General features: G+C 38.6%; 1 protein-coding gene across 2 annotated transcripts in view; it reads right to left on the bottom strand.

Moving 5' to 3' along the window:
* LOC111862122 overlaps positions 1-23449 on the bottom strand; it is a 28684-nt gene extending 5235 nt beyond the window's left edge. The window contains exons 1-9 of one of the 2 annotated variants that reach the window (XM_023847261.2): positions 23360-23449; positions 17501-17642; positions 14997-15144; positions 10907-11033; positions 9236-9312; positions 7072-7211; positions 4335-4617; positions 3151-3357; positions 1343-1464 (exon numbers count right to left, since the gene is read on the bottom strand). In XM_023847261.2, the coding sequence (XP_023703029.1) occupies positions 1343-1464; positions 3151-3357; positions 4335-4617; positions 7072-7211; positions 9236-9312; positions 10907-11033; positions 14997-15144; positions 17501-17642; positions 23360-23405 (1292 nt within the window). In that variant the 5' untranslated portion in view covers positions 23406-23449. Of the gene's footprint in view, positions 1-1342; positions 1465-3150; positions 3358-4334; positions 4618-7071; positions 7212-9235; positions 9313-10906; positions 11034-14996; positions 15145-17500; positions 17643-22734 lie in introns of both variants that reach the window. The other variant, XM_023847262.2, reaches the window with a different exon arrangement.
* Positions 23450-23506: the final 57 nt, after the last annotated feature.

Genomic DNA, 23506 nt, shown 5'->3' on the forward strand with positions numbered 1-23506 from the left:
AACTCACAGCACTAAGCAGGTGTTCACAATACATTAAAGTGTACTAATTATCACTTTTGATATCAGAACCTTGTTCAATGAAAATATTCATAAACCATCACATTTGAAAGGAAAACGAACACTTCGAAGGCCACACGCACAATTTTGCCAAGGGTAGAAAAAAGAGAAGGGGGGGGGGAGTTCTTGCTGACAAGTTGGTTTATGCTAATATTGTCAGTTACTAAAATTCTGATGGAATTGGTAGCTTGCAGGCAACTATGTGCTCATAATGGAAAACAGCTATTTGAAAATCCACTAAGTTTGAGATTAAAAAAGACTTGAACTGTGACATTTCTTTGTTAATTTGATTAAAAAATTTGGGACCTGCATTTGTTTAATATATTACTGCATTGCAGAAGAGATCACAGAACAATGGTAGTTAATTTCAGTTGTTAAAGGAATTCTGTCAAACTTCTTGTCACACAGGAAGCGCTCCTGCTTTGTATTAGGGAATTCCAGAATCAAATCTCAACCTGGGGGCCAACTATCCACACTGAGGGTTAAATGGTTTTCATCAATCCTTCCAGCAGGGATAGCATCTCGAATTAGGCTACCACTTCCTTCCTCATCCTTCTCAATTCAGTACTCACTAATCAACCTAGCGTGCAATCTGAGCTACTGACAGGATCATTAAACAAGAAGTTCTGAGAAGAATTAGTCACCTACTATCTTTGATATTAGGACATGCACACATAGACCATAACATGTCCAACAATTCTTGTGTTGTTGCAAATGTATTTGTTGCTGCAGGAACGCGTTTACTGAACCACTGCCTAACAATAATATGGGACACACACACACACACACACATATATATAAGCCTAGATATATTTTTTTCAAAATAGGGAAATTCGGCTGTAAAACATTTGGACTTGCCAATGCACACACAATAATATAAAGGCTGTTGCCTAGCATTGACTGTAACATGTTTACTGCTTTACCCTAGCCATGACCATCTCCTCTGCCTTTTGAATGTTACAGTTAGTGTTCTCTTTTTGGTCCATTACTTTTCTAGCATTCTTCTGGGTGCTACATTTAGTGTTCCCTCTTCGGTCCATCCTGATGTATCATGTAGATGTTCAACACAGGCGATATTCAGTCTCTGCCTCAGAGAGGCAGAGTAAGTCAGAGGGCCTCCACTGAGAGGCCAATCTCTCCTCCCAACAAACAGGAGACGCCACTGCTTAGCAGCAATAGGAGGAGACACAGACAGGTAGGAGATCATACAAGCCTACTTAGGAATGAGGGCTAAAAAAGGATAAATAAATAAGAATTGTTAAGATAATTCCTGTTAATCATTTACCATGCAATCGTACTGAAGTCTGGAAATGGAACTGCATTGGGTGAGAGAGGATTTCCATCCCACTGACGGAAGCTGACATGCCTGTTGCGTGATGATGCTAGGTCCAACCAACTGCCTTGTACCTGGAAGTTTAAGCATGTATTCATATTTACTGATATCCATAGCAATTCTTTCATAATGCAGAATAACACTGTACAGGATCTGACCAAATGATATCCCCAAGATCATGATCCTAGTTACTGCAGAGCTCTGTGTCCCTTTCTGGGCACACTGTCAGACTTACCTCAGAAAAATATTAAAAAAGAGGCAAAACATTTTATTTTGTTCATATTTCTATTAAATTATGGATGATTTATAAGGGAAGATTACTTTCTCCTGCAATGTAACTGTCTGTATGTAGGCTCCTAGATCATTACCATTTCTGAGGAATATGATAATCAGGGTAAAACAGTAGGAAATGTGCATAAGAAAAGAAAATGATACAGATATACAGAGGAGAAGGGCCAAGGCTGAGTCTCAGTTATGAGACAAAAGAATATGGGTCATGGGTCCTATGGGGCCTGAAATGAAGCATGGTGGTGCAGGTGAGGGCCAGCAGCAATTTACCAGACAGAGAGACAGACAGACCAAGTCTCTGACTGTTCCAAACTGAAGTTGGGAAAACAATGAAAAAAATATTGGTTCTCCTTCTCTCTCCATTTTTTCTGCAATCACTTTACTCTTCTACTTGACAATGGAGGCAGCAGGTTGTGCCAAAATGTCTGCAATTATCTACATGACTGCATGGCATCGCTGCCCAGAAGTCTTCATAGTCACTACTGTGAGAACCTCAAACCACACTTTGTCTTTACAGGATTTCCATTCAAACCTAAATGGACTTGCATAAATAATTTAGCGTCTAGTTTATTAGGCTCAATCTGTCTCTGCTGAACGGGTATACCAAATGTGTCCAAGTAAATCCAATGAAATCAGTATGGATTTCTACATATTATGGGTACAATAAGATGAAAGAATGCTCCTGTTTGAACACACCATGAATATCCACAAATTCAGGCTGATGTTACCACAGTTGTTCTGGATACTGTGATGAAATACATTTAAGTGTACCTGTGAGGAGAACCCAATCCATGCAGCCAGTAGCGAATGATTTTGTACCACTGTCGCAACTCAAAGAATGAGAACAACATACTATCTGCATCTCTTAGGTCTGGTTATTCTCAACAAGTGTACAGTGGATTTGGTCAAGACCACTTAGGTAAGAAATGTAGGGTGTGTATGGGTTACATTAAATCAGGACATTGGTCACAGCGCATCACCTTTGCTCCCAACCACAATACAACTGTAACCACTACCCTGCTACTTCTTTCCATATTCTCTATTCTTTTCCTTGTGCCCAAAAGATACGCAAGGTCTAAAAATGTGCATATTATCTCAAAAATAATAATTTGTAATTTTGGTCAAGCTTTTGTTTGCAACAACCCTGACCAGACAGCATGTTATTACATGCTGGGTATTTGAACTAGGGGTTTTATCTTTGACCCAGCACTTTGCTGGTTACAGAAAAGGGTAGTGTTATAAATTGGATTTCCATTTAATATTCCTCAAGTTAATGGTTTTCATCATTTAACACTTAGTTCCAGTAACCTCAATGTCAAATTTCCTCCAGTTAAGAGATTCCTCAATTTACTGTTCAAATCCATTGTTCCTGAAAGAACCACAGAATTTCCACTCCATTTTATGCAACATGACCAAGGTTTCACTAAGACTGCATAAGACTACACATTTGAGTTACTCACAACAATACTTACTTCTGAGAGGAAGACTGGGGGTGTCAAGGACACCAGATTCAATGCCGTTGTTGAGGGACAGGCGTAGCACTGTTGATAGAAAGAAGGGTAGGAACTGTAGTATAATGACTGGTGAGCAGTTGGACAGTGAGGACAATGAAATGCAGATGCATGACTGCGTTGCTGCTGCTCCTTACCAAAGAGCTCCGGAGAAAACCACTCAGGTCCCTGCAACAGACACTCCCATGTTTACACATGACAAATGTGGGTATTTTCTACAAGGACATCATGATTTCAAGCAGTGGATCCCTTACATTCAGTCATCCATAAGAGCAAAAAAATTACAAAGCACAAAATGAAAATTACTGTCTTCTGTGATGTTACTCTGTGAAGTTTAATACACAGGTACCAACATTTCAGAAGAATCTACTGCCTGCATATCCCCGACAATGGTGGAACATCAATAAACCCATACCAGATTATATGGCATACCATCCCATGAGACAGTAATTTTGAGGTTACCATTGCAGTGACTACAGGGATAACGGTCGTCTTGGATTTCTCGGATGTGATGCCATGTAGTCTGGTGGATGTCTACCAACCTTTTGGAGGCACATGCTATCTTCATCTTCAAGCAGAAGCACATGGAGGAAACACAATCCTCCAAAATATCTGTAAATAGCTACCAAATTACACATTGTCACATCCCAGAAGACAGCAATATTCAGTGTTACTGCAGTGAGCACCTCAGACATCTTAATACAAAATAATCCAGGGAGATCACACAGGTCAGTAGCACATGATGCTGTACATACCTGATTTTTCAGAAATGCATAGTGTGAGATGTGAACATATGTTGGTGGTAGTGAGAGCAGATTTTACTATGGAGCAACCATACCAGGTTGTCACAGTGCCAGGACTCACAACCTGGTATGACTGCCAATGCAAACTTACATTTAGAAAGCTAACACTTGCTATTCTCAGGGCTGGTGGCAGCCGAAAATACAATGAGATCTCCATTTAAGGCTTCCTTGGGGACCAGCAAATTTGAACACTAAACTGAGAATAATCTTAAATTGAGATGATTTGAGTTTATTGGCTTGGAGGTCATTAAAACTGGATGTTAAACAAGGGCAAACCTTAAATAGAGGAATTTCTGTTAATTTTCTTATCTTTGTTTAAATGCAAGTGGATTTCAGACTCACCTCATATGTAGGTGTAGCCTGTGGGCCAGCAGAGAATCTGCGCAGATCCAAGGCAGAGCTGGTGCCAGGAGAGAACACTGGACACGAGTAATGTGGGGAATATGGCTCCGAGTCGAACAATTGAGCATATGCGTGATCAGTCAAATGTGTCGCTGGGATTGACTCTGGAACCATTGCAGCTGGCTGGTGTGAAAACCTTGTTGGTGGGGTCTGTAGAAACATTCCTGGGCAGTGGCAATGGTCCAAAGTATGACCATCTTGGTTATTTTGTCTAACTGGAAAGCTGAAACAAGTAAATCAAACTCAGTATGCTAATATTATGAGAATCAAACAATCTTCCTCATCATGTTCTTCTAGCAGAATTTCTGTTTTGTTCAGATCAATGTGGAAGAAGTCTCAAATTTCCATTCTGTTCCCAAAACCTTTAAATTTTGATTCCTTGCCAGCTCTTTCCTCTCACCTTACTGCACTCCTATACCTGTATGAACATCTTGTTCTGGGTTTACTTTCTTCTTCAAATTTTAATTTTACTGCCCTTCTCAATATCCTTGCTCTAGTCACTCTTTTTACATGACTGAACAATTGTAACTGTTTATCTTCTAAATCTATTAACACATTTAGAATTCCAGCCTCTTTGGCAAACATTTCATTTCTAGTTCTACCACTTCCCATTTTTCCACCAGTACTCCTCCATTTTATACCATTAATTGGATTTTGTTCGTTTCTCTTTGTATGCATCAATTTAAAGTTTAATGCGTATAATGTTGTATTTTAGCGTCCTGTTGCACTGATTCTCATCCATGATATGTATGTATTGACCGTCTTCTAGTGCACACAATCTGACATGTCACTTCACTACATGTTTCGGCATCACTGTGCCATCCTCAGGTGTGTTATTTACGTTAAACTACTGCACTGCTCACAATGTAAATAACACTGTTATATTTTAGCATCCTGTTACACTGATTCATGTCCATGGTTTATGCTGACTGTCTTACAGTGTATACACTGCAAGACAGTCAGCATAAACCAAGGACGTAAATAACACACCTGAGGATGACACAGTGATGCCGAAACATGTAGTGAAGTGACAAGTGAGATTGCGTGCACTAGAAGACGGTCAACACATACACATCACGGACGTTTAATGTTTAAAATAAATACCAATTGATGTAGTTCAAATAAATAAAACCAACATATTTTAACCTTTTCATTCAAATTTTTTTGCAACTTTACCTACAGCCCAATTAATTTCATTTTTGCAAGAAAATATTTAATGAGAAATACACCCAAGTGCAAGCCAAAACAGAAAAATCAGCTGAAATGCCATGCTTACAGATGTATAACAGAGACATACAAAAGATGCTATGGGCATGAATTGAATCTTTACCTAACAGATGGCAAGAAATTACAGTAAATGGTCATACTGACATACTGTTGACAAAGTGACATGAGGGCATATTATCAGCATAGAAATTGAGACATTTAGATGTGCATTAAAACAGCATTTCTTTGACAGCACTGACATTTAAGATGCTGAATAAACAATCTTTTGGAAGAACAAAATGCAGATATCCAACTGGAAAAGCTATCCATGAGGAGAGAAACTACTAATCCAGTTGGAAACACCAATGGGCGATGAAAAGAATAATTATCTTCCATAATGCAAGATACTCTATTACAGTATATGCCATGCTATCCAGTAGTACAGCTTCTGAAATTCTCAAACAACCAGAAAAAGTTTCAAAGAAAATTTACCATTTTTATAAAGTTACATAAAAAGCAAAGTTATAAAGTGCATACATTCATCTGCCACAATATAATTTTCCCAGCTGTCACCAGCAGCGCTGCCTGTCATCCTCGCTCACACAGGTGTCATTGCAGTAGAGGCTAGATGAATCTGTTATAATGTTGCCGTAGATCCAAAATCATTCACCCATCAATCTGATATGTTGTCTATGAAGAAATTCACGCAAGATGTGAAGTGAAAACATGCTGTTTTGGCCTTGTACCTGGTTTCTGCATGAGTTTTTCTCATATAATTGGCAGATACATGCAATTGGCACACCTCTTTCCCATATATGCCAGATAACTGGGAGCCTACTTTCTATTAGTATAAGAGAAAACATTTGATAAACATATAAAACTACAGTTGAAATTTTAGCTACACATAAATCATCTGGTTTTTAGAAAGAGGCAAACACATATAAACTGTGAAATAGATAATTGCATAAAAAGGTAAAGTTTTCCTTGTAATTAGCTAATTAATCACTATGCCACGAAGGTGTATAAGGGAGTGGATGCGTAGATCCACGTTTTCTTGACTGCATCACTAGGAGGAGGTGAGTGGTCTGCTTCACACCCTGGCTGCTTTATCCCCAGGGAAAGAGCCCCCAGTACTCATTGGATAGGAGGCTGGGTGGGCCCCAGAACCAGTCTCAGCGGCTGGAGAAGAGAATATACTTGACCCTACCGGGACTCAAATTCTGAACCATCTACTGTCCAGCCCGTAGCCAGTCACTTTACCAACTGCACTACCCGGCTCCCAGATAACTGCATACATTTCCCAAATTTAATTTACTCTGTTAATTTAATCATGCATTTGCTTCACTGTTACTGTACTTCAACTATGTCCCATTTTCAAAGGATTTATTACCACCATCATATTCAGATTTTACCTTGTATTTTAGTAATGAGAATATTATTTGTTACAATGGCTATTGGCCTGTATTCTCACCTCCTTCTGTTCCAACTGTAAGGGTGGTATTGATGTGAACTCCTACAACTGGTTCCTGCGTGGTCCCATGAGCTGTGCGGGTGTCGAACAGGAGTGGGAGTCAACGGTACTTGGCACCACCCGTGGGATGGTCCTGTGCTCTAAGGAAAAAAATCAACTTTCTTTTACATCAATACTCTCCTAAGACATGTACTCATTATACTGAGAGAGCTATTCCACCTCCTAAAAGCAGATTAATTATTAAACATTATCTCCTCCTAGAGGAATTAATAAAAATAGATTTGGAGAAACTGGAAGTAAAAAATTATATATCATTACAAATTTTCTGGATTTTGACCACCACCTCTGAGGTGAAAAGGTGGGGGGGTCCTAGTCAGATGTGTCCATTTGAATGAGGTAATCTTAATCATAGGATCACGTAGTCAGTCAACTATATCTATATATGCACCTGCAATCATGTTCCCTCATTGGGATATTTAAATAAGAAATGTGGAGATACCCACAAACACCTAAAACACAAACCAAACTCACAAAAACCAATGCAAAATACATGCCATACAATTCTCTCCTACTGCTAGTGCCTCTATGAAAGACAAATGAAATCCCAAATGAAAATCAAGAAACAACGATAAGAAGACAATTAGATTCTACAACCTTCTTAGAAGTTCTTAACCTCACTGCTGATAAGGGGAATCCATATAGGAGAAATTTCCAAACTACACAGTGTGTCCAGGATCCATTAGGACTCATTTTTTTAAATTCTGTCCTGCAATGCCATCTGTTGGTGAGTTATGGCGTTAAGATTCTTGAAGTTTCAGCTGTGGCTGTCTATAATTTCAACGCGCAAGCATCGCTGCACCATGTGCTCTGACCTTGAATGTAACAGTACTGTTCTGATGCTTATAGGAAAATGGCAGCTGAAAAGAGAGCCAACATCAAATTTTATTTGAAGCTAGGCAAAACAGCAGGAGAAGCGTACAAAATGATGAAAAGTGTGTATGGAAGTGATTGCTTGAGTTGCTCGAACATTTTTCGATGGTATGCTGTATTTCATGATGGCAGGGAGGATACTGAAGACGCTCCACGTGCATCAAAGCCGATAACAAGTCGCACTGAAGAAAATGTGAAAAAAGTGACCGAAATCCTTGCATCAGACAGATGTGTTTCTGCAAGACTCATCAAGGAGCTTTTGGGTTGAACACAAAGAAGCCTGCTGAAACTACAGAAAGTCTGCATGCAAAAGAGTCAAGTGAAGACACTGCTAACCGTTTTCTTCAATTTGATTCCAAAGGAATCATTCACAAGGAATTTCTGCCAAAAGGTCAAACAGTGAATTCTGATTATTATCTCGGAGTCCTCAATCATTTGTGGGCGAGAATTCTTTGAATTCGACCTGAATATCGAGAGCAAGGTTCCTGGTCGCTCCTCCACAACAATTCCCCACCCCACTAATTGAAGATCATGTGCGATTTTTTGGCTAGAAAATGGATAAGAGTCCTTGATCATCCTCCGTATTTGCCAGATTTGGCTCCAGTAGATTTCTGGTTGTTCCCAAAAGTTAAGTTGGAGATGAAAGGAGACCGTCACGACACCATCCAGGACATCAAAAGGGAATGTACCGCAGTTCTAAATGCGATTCCACAAAAGGAGTACAGTGACTGTTTTCGAAAACTTTTCAATCGATTCCAGCTATGTATTGATTCAGAAGGCTATTTTGAATAAAAAGAGTGAAATTTTGAAAATAATTCACGTCTTGTATTTGCAATGAACACAGTCCTAACAGAACCTGAACACACTGTGTAGGCTTAATAATCAGAAACGTGAAAATTGCCATATGGGCTGATCCCTTATATTTCCTAATCACTTTAAAAAGTCCTCACTTCATTTCGGTCTATCTGATAAGTGTCTTCATAACCAAGTTTGACAAGTTTAGGCAATATACAACTGTCAAGAAACTTCATAACAAACTGCAATATTTTTTTTAAATTATTTTGCCCCTACTAATGATAAATTATGTTTCAATCATTCTAGGATAGTACTTCAATTAGGCCACAACCACATCCCTCCGAATTCTTTCCAACTCATCAATCAACTCACCATTTGATATAATGTAGCCTAGCTGCTGAAAGTGTAGTAAAATAACTTATAAAAAAGTTTCACTTACCCTCCTCCCATCACCTTGGCTGGGTGTGTAGTAAACTCTTGGTGAATGCTGGATTTCTACTGGATTCAGTCTCATCTCTGGGAACAGAATTCAAACTGTGTGAAACATCCTATTATCATCACAGACTTCATAGTGTAAATGTAAATTTCAAAATATCCATATATATTTTATAAGCTCCTTTGCAGTTTGCTGCAACTGAAAGGCACAAAAGTACCTTACTGGAGGAACTTCCTGGGAGCTTTCTAAACAAATTCTGCCAACTCTGAAACACCCAAAAATTTAAAGTTCTGACAGCAGTGACTATGAAGAATACTATCTCCTGGGCTGCAACACAATGCGAGTGTGATCAAAAGAGAGTCTGTACTCATGCTTTCTCTCTGTTAGAAACCATTACTGTGAAATCACTGCATTTTTCATGTGCTTTTCATTATTTTAGTCCTCGACGTTTTTATTATTTAATTGTTTTTATTTCAAAAATATAGATTAATTACTTATATAAAAATATTTTATAATAATTAGATTTGCAAATCTTATCAAGAAAATGAAGAGTTTCTTGACATAGTTCTGCATAAACCCTATTTAGTAAAAGCCTCGATTCAGCGTAAGAAAGCCATTCCACAGAGATACATTACATAAGGATTATGGCATAAGAATAATTACGTAATTCCTATATTACATTTACAGATAGATATATATATGGCCAGCAATACAACAATTTGTAAGATATTCTATGCAAGCAACAGTAGAAAACAAAGGCTATTATCATGTTCCTCTACTATAAAAAATATCTTTAATTAATTTTAACTACTTTTAATATATTGTGACATGTCTAACCATTGCTGGGCAACGGGAGGTGGAACAAGTTACCACGAAGACAGACCCTTGATAAACAGTCGGTTGTCAAGTTACGCAACAGTAAGGAAAGCGGTGTTTGTCGTGACGTGCCGAGCCGAAGCACGCTGGTTGCTAAGGAGTGTTGCCCAGCAACGCCTTTGTAAACACAGCGTCACGCAACAGGGGAGCCCGTGTAATGACTGTTGCTAGGCAGTTGGTAAACATGACATTACGCAACAGTGGTGCCTATCACGTAATTGTTTTCTGTGTTGTTCGTGCCGAGCCTAAATAAGGAGTAGCGAACACTGTTCAGTAGTGAGTTACTAGAGAGAGAGTAACCAGTCAGTTTCAATATAGCAGTTGCCAAGTCGGGTTGTATCGAGTGCATGGCAGTGACTACAGGAGAAGTATTTGTGATACTGCTGATGGCAGCAGTTGGGAAATTGTGAATTGTGTAATTGTGAGAGCTAGTGCAATAAATTTGCTATATCCAATACGGTGTGAAGTTACTTGTCGCGTGACATACACCCAACACGTGACAATATATAATGTATTCTGAGGGCATTAATCTTTCAGCCCTCAATTCTAATGCTACTAGAAATCCCTTTATGACAACTTATATTCAAACATATATATAAAATATTTCTGTATACTGCTGGCTACATCGTCTGATGATAGCCAGCAGTAGCCAAAACGTGCAAAGGCAAACTTTCATATTTTCCTATTAAACTTTTACATTTGATGGACCTTGCTACTTATTCAAGGGTTTCACAGTATGAAATTTTACCAGATTTCCATTAGCTGAAAAGAGAAGTTAAATATGAATGAAAACCTCACCTCCTGTGTTTCGGTGTGGGGAGAATCTGAAGGCAACAGCCCCTGAATGTGGACGTCCATCCATGTGGGTGTCACTAGTGTCTATGCGGCGAAGACTCAGTGGGTCTGCTGCTTGCATAAAACTCTCCTATAACAAACAACCACAACTGTCAGCTTTATGGAAACTTTACTTGCCTGTCATTTGCGAAGGAACAAAAGAGATAGATTTCAGATACATCAATCAGAATTCCCGTGAGACACATGAAGTCGGTCGGAGTCTCCAACTTATAAGAGCTGTCCACACCTTCCAGACATTCTATATTGTGGTCTTGTAGGTTGTCATACTGTGTAATGTTGCAGGCGTATACAAACATGGGATCATGTGTCACCATTTTCAGTGTAGAACTGAAATGAGAGCATTGGTGTAATGGTCATTTTCTAGGCTTGTATTCTGGAGGTCCAGGGTTCAAATCTCAGCTGATATACCAGTTTAAAGGGATGAGATTTTTCGTGGCTTTCTTCAACCCCTTCAGGCAAATGTCAGAATAGTACTTTGATTAGGTCATGACTGCTTCCTCACAAATCATTTCCAAAGTATCATATATTTACCACCCTCACTCACTCATGGAGCTTAACCCTTCTTGAGAAGCTGCCAACTGTACAGCTACTCAAGAACTTCTCAGGATTTTATGGAAACTGAAGGTTCTAACCATGTTCACAGAGCTCTCCAAGAGTCCCTATCCTCAGCCAGATCAATCCAATCCATACCATACAATTTTATTTCTCTAAGATCCATTTTAATATTGTCCATGCACCTATGTCTTGGATTTCCCAGTGGTCTCTTTCCTTCTGGCTTTCCCACCAATATCCTATTTACATTTCTCTTCTCCCCCAGTCGTGATACATGCCCCGCAAATCTCATCCTCCTTGACTTGATCATTCTAATTATACTTGGCGAAGAAAACAAGTTATGAAGCTCCTCATTATGTAGTTTCCTCCAACCTCCTATCACTTCATCTCTCTTAGGTTCAAATATTCTCCTCAACACCATATTCTCAAACACTCTCAGTCTATGTTTCTCCCTTAATGTCAAGACCAGGTTTCACACCCATACAGAACCACAGGCAAAATTATAGTTTTGTATATTCTAATTTTTATGTTTTTGGACAGCAGATGAGAAGACAAAAGGTTCTGGACTGAATGGTAGCAAGCATTACCCACATTCAATTGTACTTTTGACTGTAAGATTTTCTGATGTGGCAAAGTTTACTATTCTAACACCATTATCATTACTAATTTCATGCATACTCTCATTCCCAATCGTTGGTTTGAAAATATCTTCCTTACCTATTCTGGCATTGAAATCTCCTAGCAAAATTTTCATAAGGTACTTTGGGAATTTATCAAATTAACGTTCTAGTTCTTCACAGAACTTGTCCTTTATATAATTAACTTTATCTTCTGTTGGAGCATGAACATTCAGGATGATGAAATCACACCAACAACCTCTTAGTATTGTGAATGACAGCTTATCATTGAGGAACTGTACCATCTTAACTGCTGATATGATTCTCTTATGTACAAAAAACCTCTACCGAATTCATGATTTTCATTCCCCTTTCCACTGAAAAATGTATATTCGCCTGCTGATTCAGCCCCACCTCTGCCCCATCTGAACTCTTGTACTCCCACTAAATCCAACTTGTATTTTGAGATTTCTTTTGCCACTGCCCTATACATACTCCTCTGACATTCCAAGTACCACATCTCATATCCACTTTCTTTTGTTTAGGTTCTTTATCCAAGGCATCCATTCAGGTCTGAGGCTTCTTGCAAATGTTCGTAACAAGCTTATTTTTTACAGTGAGGAGTTGTTAGCAACACGCCCAACCCCCAAGCTGGAGGACCACCTAACGTACAAATACACACACAAATAAAAGCACAAGTTTATAAAGTTGCTGTTTATGCTTTTATAAAATAGTTGTGACCCCACAATTTATCCATGGGAATTATGTGCAAACAGATCGCTGCTTGTGTGAACATGTGGCACAAGGACAAAGAAAGACAGTACACACTTACTTGTAAGGCTTAAAGATCCACTTAATTTCTTTCAAGCAAGTAACTACTATGTATACAACTTTTAATCTGCATCATTATGATTAAGCATTGATAATCTTCATCTAAAACATCTCTGAATGAACACCATATGCTGAGAAAGCAACCATCCTGCAGAGACGTTCCATGTGTTCAGTCAGGCCTATGTTATGGCTACTTTGGCTCCCAATACATATAGGAAATAGACTCTAGTAACATTCTAATTATGACACAATGATCTCTCTTTCTGAAGATGATGCACCCTGAAAGATGTTCCAGACTCGGTTTATGGTTATTACACTTGCAACAAATCAAATGGTTAATACAGTTCTTACTGTTACTGTGGCTACCACACGAGATTTTGATAGCACTTCTAGTTTTTGATTCTTCCTCACAAATTCATTCTTCTACAAGTCTTATTAATATATGTATAAAATTAATAACTATAACTTTTGATTGACATCTCTGTATGCATCTTTTCCTGTTATGCTGTGCAAAGTGCCTATAATAATATACTCTAATTAAGAACTAAGTCAGTACTGAACAAATATTTGCTACTCTGAATCACCAGTGCACATGGGTTGGTCAAAATAATGGAAACTTTATAGATACTGTACACAATTCTTTATGAATATGGGGTTGTACAAGTTTTAAACAGTCTCTAGAAGAATTTCATACCACTCTTCTTTAAGAACTTCTTCAAGTTGCTTTAGGAATGTTGGTGGGGGTAAATCTGTTCCTCACAATATTATATTTAAGCATCCTGTTGCACTCTATACGATATATGATATAAACTCCGTCCTAAGTGCAACAATTTATTGTAGGTCTTTCGTCTTCCTTTCTTCTACACTCCTCACTCTAAGTCTCCAAAACTGACCAGAGCAGTTCAATGATGTTCAAATCTGGTGATTTTGTTAGCCAAGGAAAATGTTGAAGTTCGCTTTCATGCTCTTCATACCATGACTGAACAGCTGTGTGAATGGGGGCATTGTCATCCTGGAAAACTGCATCGTTGTTTGGAAATAATGTCTGGATCATGGGATGCACCTGATCACCCAACAAGTTCAGTTGCTCCCTTGCACTAATTTGGCCATTAAGGGTAATAATGGGACCAACAGAATATTGTACCACAATACTGCTGCCCAAACCTTCACGGAAGCTCCCACGTGTTTCACTGTTGGAACAAGGCATTTCCGGATTGTAGGCTTCCTTGGATACTCTCCAAACGTAAACTCTTCCTGATGTAGGGAATAGCGTCAAGGACAACTCATCTAACCATATCACATGTGCGTTTCCAGCTGTCTGATGTCCAGGTTTTATGGTCGTGACACCATCATTTAGGTATCTGAGTGTTAGTTTCAGTAATCTGAGGTTCAGCAATTGCAGCCCTACCGTGGATGTTGAATTTGTGAAGCTCATGAAGGACAGTTTTGGGGGAAACAGGGTCTTCAGGATGACTATTCAGTTCTGCTGCAGTTCACCTGTGCTGCAGTAGTTCTGGGATATTTCAAAACAATCCTTCCCAATGTGGGATGATCTCTGTCAATATTACATTTTGCCCACTGTTCCTCTTTGCTGATGCCCTCTTCCAATGATTCGTGTATGCTGACATAACTTCGAAAACGGTCACTCCTGATACTATTAATAATGTGGCAGTTTTTGTCACAGATTCACCAGCTAAACGGGCACCAAAAATCTGTATTCTTTCAAAATCAGACAAGTCTCCCATTTTACGAATTTTTCAGTCACTCAACACATTTATTAATCCACTTACACAAGCACTACAGAGTGTAAACAAAGGGAAGAACATCCAGTGTTGCAAACTGAAGTTCTTTCAATGTAGCCAACACAAATTCTATTCCTCAATTTCTTAGTGTTTCCATCAGTTTGTCCACCCCCAGTACACTTCAAATGACATGTGGTTCTCAGGAACAAGCCCCACATATAACATTTCTAAGTGACATAACACCCGAATACAGGTGGTAATACTATAAGAATACTGAATATCAATAGTCACCTGGTCAAACATGTTGAGACGTAGGGGTGGTGAAATTTGGTGTCTCTCCTCTGTATCACCAGAGGCAGACGGATCTTGAGCATACACTGCAGGTCTCCTAGTCCTGGGACTGAGCTGGGTTATGAATCTGTTACCTGGTGTGCATTCTCTGAAATATGATCATAAAGAGCAACCTCAATATTTCTGTCTCAATCATACATTTTAATCCTGGCCGTGCCATAGCTCAAGTGGTTAGTTGCAGACCTCTCATTGCAGCAGCCAAGGTCTGATCCCATGTCAGGTCATGTATGATTTGTGATGGACAAAGTGGCACTGGAGCAGGTTCTCTCTAAGTACTCTGATTTCCCTTGCATTTTCATTCCACCAACTGCTCCATATTCATTAATTATCCTATTACTGGTAGTATATAATTCTGATACTGACTTCACTGTTAGTTATTTAAGAGCATTTTAATTTGGACATCACCCTAAATGACAAAGACCACAAAAACTGCATGTTCGAAGACAATTTGTACTGCCATCTTCTGCCATAAAGATGGATGCAGCTGCTTCCTCTGAAATGCCGGTACCTATCTACCAGACTACAAGGTGTCACATCACAGATGACTGTAATCTTAATATACAATTTATACTGCCTCAAAGATAATGAATACTTGAAAATTCATGTGAATCTACAAAATGATTGTTCTCTACAAATGAAATTCATAGAATACTGAGAGGAATATTATTTCTGTATAGAAACTAGTGCAATGTCCATTGGGAATTCAATGGGAAGTCTCATAAGTTGTTACATATGCTCTCATACTATTAACTTTCTTGTTTTCCCTTGTATTCCTACCCAGTTCTATGTGTTAATGAATGATGCGTCGAGATTGATGTTTATGATGTAATGATATAGTAAGTCATAAACTGCCTCCTTTACAGTGTACCACAATTCACACATCCACTTCAATATACAAGGGCTATGTGGAAAGTAACCTCCGTTTACTTAGGCAACTAAAGTAGGAGCAGGTGAGACCTTGCACATGTGAGGTACTGTCACATGGATCACTGCCTTGTAAACCATCACATAACTGGTCATGTAATGTTTGTTCTTGTCTACACAGTGAGTTATAATGTGTCCTACGATTGATAATCCTTCCAGCCACAAAATTCATGCTGTTATCTGATTTCTTCATGCTAAAAACATGAATGCTGCATAAATGTACCATAAATTATGTGCAGTGGTTACAGCCAAACTGTAATGAGTGAAGGAACTGTAAGACAACTGTGTAGAATGTTCAAAGATGGGCGAAAAAATGTTCACGATAAAAATCAAAGTGACTGGCCATCTGTAGTGAGTGATGATCTTGTTTGAAGTGTTGACCAAGAAGTTTGTTAAAGATGGTGCTTCACAATTTCAGAACTTTTGTGTGAATTTCCACAAATTTCACACTGTTCTCCATCAGATTATCACAGTTAGGCTAGGTATCACAAGTTCTGTACAAGATGGACCCAAAAAATACTCATGGGTGCACACAAAAAGCAGAGAATGCCTTCGGCTTTCACCTTTTTAGAGCAATACCACAAACATGGAGATGAATTTCTCAGTCATATCATATAAGTAAATGGTGATGAAACCAGGGTTTCACTATGAATTCATTGCAGAAGGACAAACAGTGAATTAATAGTGTTATTTGGAAGTGCTGACAAGGTTATGGGAATTTGTTTGGAGGAAAAGACCCAAACTCTGGCCAGACAAGTGGATTCTCCGGCATTATAATGCCCCTGCACATGATACACTAACAGTCTGCAAGTTCCTGGCTAATAAATCCATTACAAAAATGGACAATCCACCTTATTCACCTAACTTATCCCCCTGTGACGTTTGGCTCTTTCCAAAATTGAAAAAATGCCCTGAAGGAACAAAGATCTGCTGATTTTCCTAACATCCAACAAAATGTGACAATGTTACCGCGAGGTATTTCAGAAAACGATTTCCAGGACTGTTTCCGGCAGTGGCACCATCATCTCAAAAAGTGCATAGCTTCACAAGCAGAGTATTTCGCAGATGACAGCAGCCGCTAGTGCACAGGTAAACAAATTTTGCTTTCACTGGGCCATTCCAGGAATCAAATTGTCACACCTTGTATATTCATATGCAGCATATAGCGTATTTGCACACGCAAGTGTACATGTGTGCATGCTTGATTGTGTAGAGAGAAAGAAAGAGGAGGATTATATGGCAAATGGTAACAACAATGAATATCAATAAAGCAAATGGAAACTTCTTCCTAGCACAAGGGAGGTGACATTGAGCTATTAACAGATGTGAAGTAAAACAAGCAGGTAGTATGGAGGGGCAGGCAACCACCTTGAATCTCCACTTGCTTGTTTATATTTATTCAGACCAAGCACATTCAGTAATGCATTCCAAGCAGTTACAAGTTTAAGTGGGGGAGGAAGTTTTAGATATATTCAATAGTGACTGATCTTACATTCAAATCTCTAAAAAACAATACACACCCAGTAGTGTAGTATGGTTCGTATTGCCCAAAGTCCTCTGGATACGGCATATTATTCGGTGACCAGGGTGACTGGTGGTTTTGTCTCCTTGAACACATGTGATGACAAGACTGTGATGATGAATGATGACTTGATCTCATTCCTACAAAAATAAATAATCACAATATAATACATGCAAAATATAAATCCCAGTGAAACTGCTTAAATTTGTGAATGTTTAAAGTATTTTTATTTAAAGACTTTAACCTGAAGTGAGATTTGGAAAATAGTGTAACACTCAGATATCAGTCTTATATTTTTGTATAATGGAAAGTTCGCAATGAACAAAGCTTTGACACAGTAACTTTAATACATCAACAGAAGAACCTGTATTCTTCATTCTTATGCCCATAAGGATTACAGCAAAATTTTGTGTGAACTGGCAATCTGGCAGTAGATCTGGACAGTCTCTTGTCAAGTCAGGCTGACCCATAATGTATAAATTTTGCTTCACAGAAGTGCTGGTCTAGAAAACTCACTGTACATCACCATTAGGGCATATAACGAACACATCTTTTCAGTCAAAACTTTCCTGATATACTTGCTGTCACAGAAGTTAGGGTATCTCAGCCAGTATAGTGACTAGGATAGCGGCCTCCATAGTCTAGGGGTAACGTTCCCACCTCATAACTCAAGGTACATGGGTTCAAACCTGGCGGAGGTCTTGGAATTTTTAAGGGCGGAAAAATTCAGGGAACAAGTCCTCTGGGAGGGACTTTAAGCCGTGTGTCCCGTGTCGTAGATTTACAGCATGTAGAAGAACTTCATGTCTCTAGGAGACCTCTGAGCTAAATTACAGGCCCTTTCCTGCCCAAGTAGTGTCCAATGCCTCTGGTGGATGGGGGAAGCATCAAGGTACCGAGGGCTGACCTCGTTGGCTCTACAGGGGCTGATGGCACGCACCGTTACCGGTAGGGTATGGCGACAGTAGAAATTAAAGGGGGACGCACAATGGACCAATAACTGGTCTAAGTGCACGTGGAAACCCACCCCCTCTCATAATACGAATACGAATAGTGACTAGGATTGAGGCTTAACAATCAGAGTCTGAGGCTCATAACCTAGCCACTATACCAACCGATCTATCCAAGCTCCTTCACCTTTGTGGCAGAGGAGTTATTCCCTGGTACATCACAGAAGGTGGCACACTTAAGCTTACTAGTGTGAGAGACATCCCAAGAGTTGTAACAGTAGTAACACGGCACAAGTTGGCTCAAGCACTAATCTCTCTTAACTTGCATTTGGGATGTGCCTGGTTTGAACTGAGGCCAGGACACTGAAATCTTTCTGTCCATCCAGGTAAATTCCAGGACAGTCTATTAAATTAAGTCACAACTGCTTCCTTCTAAATCCCCTCTAATTCATTTTCATCTGATCATTCAGCATTATATCATAAGTTATGGGCAGTGTCATTAAATAAACTAAAAGAATAAAACTATGGTTATATTTACAAAAGAATGAACAATTTCATAAACTCATGTGTATTTTCAAATAAGAGAAATTTGGCTTGATTTCAGTTATGTAGTTGTCAAATAAAAATCTCACTATTTATGTGGATCATGGTACTGACATTCATATTTATACAAAGTTAATTAATAAACGATTCAGACTGGCAATGGGGAATTCAGACCACAAAATTTCCTTATTATATAATAAAACATTGATTAATGGTTAGTATGACTACTGAATGTCAATTAATGACAGTACTATAGCTCAGACAGTTAAATGCTGACTTCCCATTGTAGACTACCGGGTAATCACAAGTGAGATTCATGGCAGATGAAGATGAACTGAAGCAAGTTTCTCTCTGTGTTTCTTCGGTTGCCTCCTGCCAATGATTATTGTACTATTCCTATATATGTTCCTATCACCAACCCCTGAGGTGTGCAATAGCCCCAACCAGGCAGCACTTTATCGCGTCATCTGCTTTAAGTTTGTGGCTTAATTTAGGACCCAGAACTTGGCTAATTACAGAGTAATTAAATTCGTTTTTATGCTACTGTCAATCATATTTATATGCACATAATTAGTAAATAATCATTCATAACTGGAATGGAGAATACATACCATACAATTTCTTTGCTATATAGTGAGCCTTTACAAAATGGACAATATGGCTGTCAATTGTCAATTAGTGATATGCAGTAATACCAGCAATAAGAAAACCAATAAACTTTACTGTAATGTGGTAGTGATGATAATGACAACAAATTCTCAAAGAACTAATCACCTACTTTCCTTTTATGCAACACAGACCATGTACAAAATGATGTGTTCAACAATTCTTTTATTTTTACATGTGTATTCATTGCCATGGTAATGTTCCTACCAAGCTGTTGCCTAGCAACAATAGGAGAATACAAATACAGACTGATGGGATGGATTTATGAAGTATGTCATTGAGATGAGCTCAGGTGTCATGATATACATACCAGGCTTCTAAAAGGCTGGTTCAAGCATTCTAAAGTTAATAGGGGGATACACAGAGAGCACAGTAAGTGCATTACTCTACTGTCATTTGTTTCAAATTAAGGAACATAGGCTAATAAAGGTGCCCTTGCAATTAATTAATTAATTATCATGCCCTGAAGACATATGGGGAGTGGAGGTATAGCTCCAGGCATTCTTAATCCTGACACTAAAAGGAGGTGAGCGGTCAGTTCCAAGCCCCAGTCACATTACCCCTTGAGGAAACCAATCCTGGTACCTATTGGATAGCGAGTTGTGTGGGCCTTGGGGCCAGTCTGGATGACACGGAGAAGAGAAAAGTCTCTCCTCTTCAAGACCTAACTTCCTGGTCATCCTACCTGTAGCCTAGTTACTACAGTATTGTATTTGAGCCACCCTGGCTTCTAGCAAAACATAACATTCCCCCTCTAATATCAAAAACAGTAGAAAGGCAAGACCCAAGAGAAATTACTAAAAATTCTGTATGTCATAACACTCATCTCCCTTAATACTTAAAATTCATATTCCCCCTCTAATATCAAAAACAGTAGAAAGGCAAGACCCAAGAGAAATTACTAAAAATTCTGTATGTCATAACACTCATCTCCCTTAATACTTAAAATTCATTACTGTCCTAGGTACATGAAAGCTAGTAACAGGTGACCCAAATAACTTTAAAAGTTTTCTGCCATGTTAGCGCTACCAAACTTAAAGGTATATTTGTAAATACAAGACCCAAAGCCCAATACTAAAATTTGCCTCCAACAAGTCCATGTGGTTAGGATTTGGATTCTGTTTTTAAGGGGCTAGGCTATTCTTTTTGTTATGAAAACTTATATTAAATAATCTTCCAAGGTTAGGCATTGAGTTTGTTTTCAAAACGTTATAGTCTTTGGTTCTATTCTGAATATGTTTGTTTTTTGGTTCTGTTTTTAAATATATGAAAACCAACCAAGGTTAAGCCCTTGGTTTTGTTGTTAGAAATAAACGTCTAAAAACTATCTAAGGGTTTTGTTTTCACAGATAACTTACACAGTTCGCAGCACTAACATTTAAAAAATGATAAAAAGCAATTTAGGTTTCTTTACGAAATTATTTGTAAAATAACGCATTTTACTCTATTGATGAATTTGTCGAGCATGTAAGTGGCTCAAAAGTTAAGAGTTAATAAGTGGTCCGTGCACGTGAATTATACATTGTTGAGACTTGCTTGTTGTAAGTGTAGTAGTATGTATGATGTCGGTATTTTGTTATGAATTTTAATATTTTATAATGTGACTGTTCGGATGATACGGCTTGCCAGCGTGTGGAATGGCAAGTTGTGAATTTGATTGTGATTTTTCCATGACCTATGTGTGTTGTCTTGACAACTTGAGCTATTCTGTCTCAGGCTTGATTTTATATTTTATTGGACCAAGGACGAATGATGTGTAGTCATCATGAATTTGTAATATGTCACATGTTTTATACCCAGCCCTATGGGAAGATGATTGGATCCATGAAATGATAAATAAATGTACGAGTAAATGTAAACATGAAACAATGTGGTGATTAAAAGGTTATCAACTCCATCCAGTGTGACTTATAACTTTTTTCTTTCCATCCTTTTGATCTTTCATCCTTGGCATGTTTCGGCCTTAGAGACCATCTTCAGAAGGATATATCAATACATGCATACAATATCATGCCATGAATAAAAAATTTGGTCCTTTAACAATTACAACGACGTGCATGAATATGTTAAAATATTTATAGATGATTATAATTAGTCTGTTTACAAGTGTGGTTTAAAAATACTCTGTTAAAATTTAGAACCAATTTGGTTCATGTCCTTTATACTCCCTCTCTTTAAAGAAAGTTGAGTATCTACCACCTAGAGGTTCCGTTGTTTGATGAACAAAATTCTTTTGTGTCATCCTGTTGTTCGGGATGCGCTGTGTTGTTATACATTTTATCAGTAACACTGGACGGAGGTCCAGTGTGTGTGCTAGTGTGACGGACCTGGATGAACCAAATCAAATGTGATTAAATCTTAAATTTCTTTGGGTCACCCATTAATAAATAAGTACCCTGTCTAATGACAATAAAAAACTATAACACTGGTTAAAATAAACACTCACTTTAACTCCATACATCATGACAGTTAACTTCCTAATACAATTCCATACCATTCTAATGTTATAAGGAAGTCACTACACCACACTAACAAGCTTTGCAACACAATTCAGTAACTACTGAAGAAAACTGACAAATTACAATAAGAGATACTTATCTCACTGATAACAAATACAACATGTAACTGTGATTTTGTTGACAGCTTTCCAAACAATTACTGCTTCTCTATGTGCACGATGCACCTAACCATTATTAAATATATCGGTTACCGAAAAACCGGCCCTTCATCAAACCTCCAAGTATTTATGAAGGAAAGCTTTATTTCTTATATAGTATGACTGTAATTCCAACAAAATTTTTGCCTGAAGAACCTCACTATATAAATCTATATAACATAACTACTATTTGGGCCTTTTAACAGTTCGTGTACTAGTATTACAAATTATTTGTGGGCAGCATCATATATCATGGTTCACAAAATCCTATAATTCTAACGGCACACTTTCTTAATTCACTTACAGACAGCCAAAACATACAATATATAGCTTTTGTCTACTTTGGACATGTTGAGCACGTAAAATAACCATCGACGCTTGAAAAGACTTAAGAGAAATTCTTATTTGCGTACTTACTTTCTTCAATACTGTCACGAGTTGGTGGACACACAAAGTTTTGAACTGATTACTCAATTTCTTGAACGCTTATGAATCGTAACTATAAACAACTGTATCACTCCCACTAATTTGCACACACCATAAATTATTACAACACAATCTCCTCAGGTTGCTAGCTCTTCAGTAGTCACTGCGACCACTGCAACACACGTGCGCCGTCTAACCTCGAACCAGACTATATCGGACTACATGGAAAACGCTGTTTCCGACGGTTCTTATACTATTGCATCCAGGAGGGGGGGAAATCGCTTAGGAGGGAGGGAAACATGCAGAACTTCCATCTCTACGCATCCTACATGAACTAGATAGTCTGGAAATGACTGGAATACATCATTATACACCTATCGCAATTAATCGAATCGCATAAGTGTGAGTCAATCAGAGAATCTTGAAATCTTGAGCCTTGCATCCATCATCATGCTATTGCCCAGCAACCGCCGTCCCTCCGTGTTCCACTGTTCCGCATTTCAGGCGTCATGTCACACTGCTCCCTCCTTACGGCTGCTTTGCCGGCATTTATTTAATTTTGGCAACTTTATCCTGTCTACATCGGTTCTTGCACTGCCGCTATATTCATTCTCACCTCGGGCTTCGGTTTCTTCTAACCCGGTCTCGAGTCCACGGCACATGGCTTCTACGGTTTACACGCGTTAATACACTTTCATACTGGGGGTCTTCGTGACGTTCGTGACCATGTGTGACGTGGCTGGAATGTGCTACCACCTAGTGG

This window comes from Cryptotermes secundus, unplaced genomic scaffold (genome assembly GCF_002891405.2).
Source record: "Cryptotermes secundus unplaced genomic scaffold, Csec_1.0 scaffold718, whole genome shotgun sequence".
Classification (NCBI taxonomy): domain Eukaryota; kingdom Metazoa; phylum Arthropoda; class Insecta; order Blattodea; family Kalotermitidae; genus Cryptotermes; species Cryptotermes secundus.